The sequence below is a fragment of the Dipteris shenzhenensis genome, chromosome 20 (assembly GCF_047967505.1).
Source record: "Dipteris shenzhenensis isolate YYH24624 ecotype China chromosome 20, Dip_SZ_1.0, whole genome shotgun sequence".
Taxonomy (NCBI): domain Eukaryota; kingdom Viridiplantae; phylum Streptophyta; class Polypodiopsida; order Gleicheniales; family Dipteridaceae; genus Dipteris; species Dipteris shenzhenensis.
Genome location: NC_141615.1, coordinates 4,168,165 through 4,170,856, shown reverse-complemented (window position 1 = coordinate 4,170,856; position 2,692 = coordinate 4,168,165). Strand labels below are relative to the sequence as shown.

The window sequence follows — 2,692 nt, the reverse complement described above, 5'->3', positions numbered from 1 at the left end:
ATGGTTGTCTAAGACAGAGCGGAACGAAGCAGATATCGAAGTAGTAGTTCCTGGAACGGATCGGACTAGTCTTGACGGATCGTAAAGTCTGTCGGACTAAGTTGCGCCCAAGAGTAGAGAGCCTCCTCCTTCAAGGCCTCTAACTCATTTGCCTACATCCAGCTTAATCAAACAAACATAAGGCCATCAGGCCAATGCGGACGGAATGCAGAGGAGATTCTCATGCTACTATTTTCAGCTCATCACTGTGCATCTAGACTAGAGCAAGAAATTACCGGACATTGATCAGCAGGCACCTGTACTTCCAAAGATGGATCCCATCCTTCTACTCCATTGCCATTCTTTCCGTCCCTATCACTTCCCAATGCCTTGACGCTCAAAATCCATTTTTGCAGCATGCCGTTCTTCATCCATCAACGGCTGGGGTCAGCGGTGAAAACGCCATCCCAACCATTGGAGCTCACATCTCTAATAATCGTAATCCCACTCACTAAAGTTGATCGGCTAATTTACGATGACCACAGTAAATTTACAACAAATTTTAAAAATTCAACTATAATAAAACAAATCAAATATATTACACTAAAAAACATTTAGAAACTCAATTACAAACTGGCTAAATCGGTAACAGGAACAACAGAAGCCAAAAACTGGCGAAAAGGGCAACAAAACGTTCCCGTAGACACAACTCCGTCAATAGGACACTGTGGATACAACTCCGTCAATGAAATGCCGTGACAACACTATCAACGGCATCTCCCCTCTATCATCCAATTACGAAATTAGCTTTTAATGATAAACTACACAATGCCGTTGTTGAAAACGGGTCCATCCAATGAAGCAACCGGACCACCCACGATAGCAAAGACCCAAAGCACGAGCAGCTACAGGCGACACATGACTCAGCTCGTCCAAAATTCCAGCATCATCTTCCCCCCATCGTATAATGAGCCATAGTCCATCAATCCACCGCGACCACCGAAAACACACGGAGAAGCGCATACAACATCCTCCTTCGAACTAGGAATATCTACGCTACAATGCCCAACCTTATCTTCCCCATTAACGCACTCCTTCAAAACTACATTAGCAACAAGAACGAAACCACTAGCAGAAATCATACCAGTTGTAGCACAGGAACTACTACCACCAATACAAACTCCAGCCAAAATCGAATCAAGTCGAAGAAAATCGTTCCCAACAGAAGGAATTGCGCCAGAACAAACTAAACCAAGAATCAGAGAAACTGATCCACCAGAAGCAATGACACCAGCAACAGGAACAGCAGTGACCACCTCCAGATCAATCTTATCTCGAACATCTTGTCCTGAAATAACAAAACAATCACTACAATTCACTCAACAGAAAACACACAAAGAAAAAATATACGAACAACAAAAAAACACATCAAATACATGATACACCCAAAGCACCAACATTAACAACAACCGCATCAGTAACACCACAACCAGTACCACCTGTAGGAAGATCCACACAAACTAAAACAAAAACAAATCATCAAGAGATTAAAGTTAGAAAACACACCAGATAAACCAAGTAAAAACACGAACCTAAAGGCAATTGAGAAGCAGAAACACGAACAGGCGAAAGCTCAAAAAGCACCACCCCATCAACCTTCTCCGAATACAACTTCATATTCTCCTGCAGAACCTCTGGATACTTCTTCAATTTTCAAAAATGGTCATAAGGATTAGCAATTATAGACTGCGCAGCGGCAATCTTGAGCGAATTGCTCTTGTCATATTTTCGATAGCTCAAAGCTCTCCTGTGACCAATAATCAACTGCCCCACATCTTCAGGTATCTAACACAAACTCAAACGTGTAATTGTTGAAGCACGTATACTTTTATTTATTCTCCAACTAGAAACCTCACCACCAACAGTAGAAAGCATCGAGCGAACAAGCTTATTCAGCATCTTCTCACTAACCCGGTTCGTATTGAACCAAACCTGCAAAAAACAACAAAGTCAGGACCACACAAAACACAATCACAAAAATCACAACAATACATACTAACCTCAGTAGCATAGTTCTCGATAACCTGCAGAAACAGAAACTTCGAATTGGCAACACCATCCTATATAGCAGGCAAATGCCGAACCAATTGATCATAACTTCGAACAATATCAGTTTCATGCACGTGCACACCAGCCGAAAACACAAAACAAACAACCTAATTGTTGGATCACTCTAAATCCAACAAACGAAATCAATAATCCACTTCGACACAAAAGCACAAACAAACGCCGCCCACGTGTCAACACCTCCAGGCCTCAGCCGCCGTAAAACATGCACATCCAATCACCAAACACCACGCGTCTCCCCACCTCCACAAACAACGCGTCTCATTGCCTCCACGAACCAACAATAAAAATGCAGGTCGGATCCACGAACCGCCTCCCATTACGTGTACCACACTGCCGTCTCCACAAACCAAACCACGCCGCCTCCAAGAACCGCCTCCTGCCACATGTACGACTCCACCTCCCCCAACCGTCGACGGCCGCGTATCGGCATCGATCGTCACCGATTCCGATTGGAAATCGGGGCAACCGACTCTCGATCTCCGATCAATCGCCGGTGCGCCCAAGTTTCCTTCCGATCAATCGCCGGTGCGCCCTACACCAACTCTGCATAGAGGGCAAGTAGAGTTTTCCGCTCCATTTGGAG

General features: G+C 44.3%; 1 protein-coding gene across 1 annotated transcript; it reads right to left on the bottom strand.

Annotated features, from left to right (window-relative positions):
* Positions 1-764: 764 nt before the first annotated feature.
* On the bottom strand, positions 765-2,174 carry LOC147889148 (uncharacterized). The gene is made up of 3 exons (XM_087391350.1): positions 1,572-2,174; positions 1,054-1,327; positions 765-970 (listed from the first exon to the last, which is right to left on the bottom strand). Exons 1-3 carry the CDS (start codon positions 1,654-1,656, stop codon positions 790-792), a joined length of 540 nt encoding a protein of 179 aa, XP_087247476.1. The 5' UTR covers positions 1,657-2,174; the 3' UTR covers positions 765-789.
* Between the last annotated feature and the right edge of the window lie 518 nt (positions 2,175-2,692).

What these genes read in the sequence shown, in the direction of transcription:
- LOC147889148 (XM_087391350.1), bottom strand. Translation starts at nt 1,656, where the DNA reads ATGAAGTTGTATTCGGAGAAGGTTGATGGGGTGGTGCTTTTTGAGCTT. An exon ending in TGCTTCTCAATTGCCTTTAG is followed by an intron (nt 1,328 to 1,571) that starts GTTCGTGTTTTT and finishes TTGTTATTTCAG; the next exon opens with GACAAGATGTTCGAGATAAG. An exon ending in GAGTGCGTTAATGGGGAAGA is followed by an intron (nt 971 to 1,053) that starts TAAGGTTGGGCA and finishes TCGGTGGTCGCG; the next exon opens with GTGGATTGATGGACTATGGC.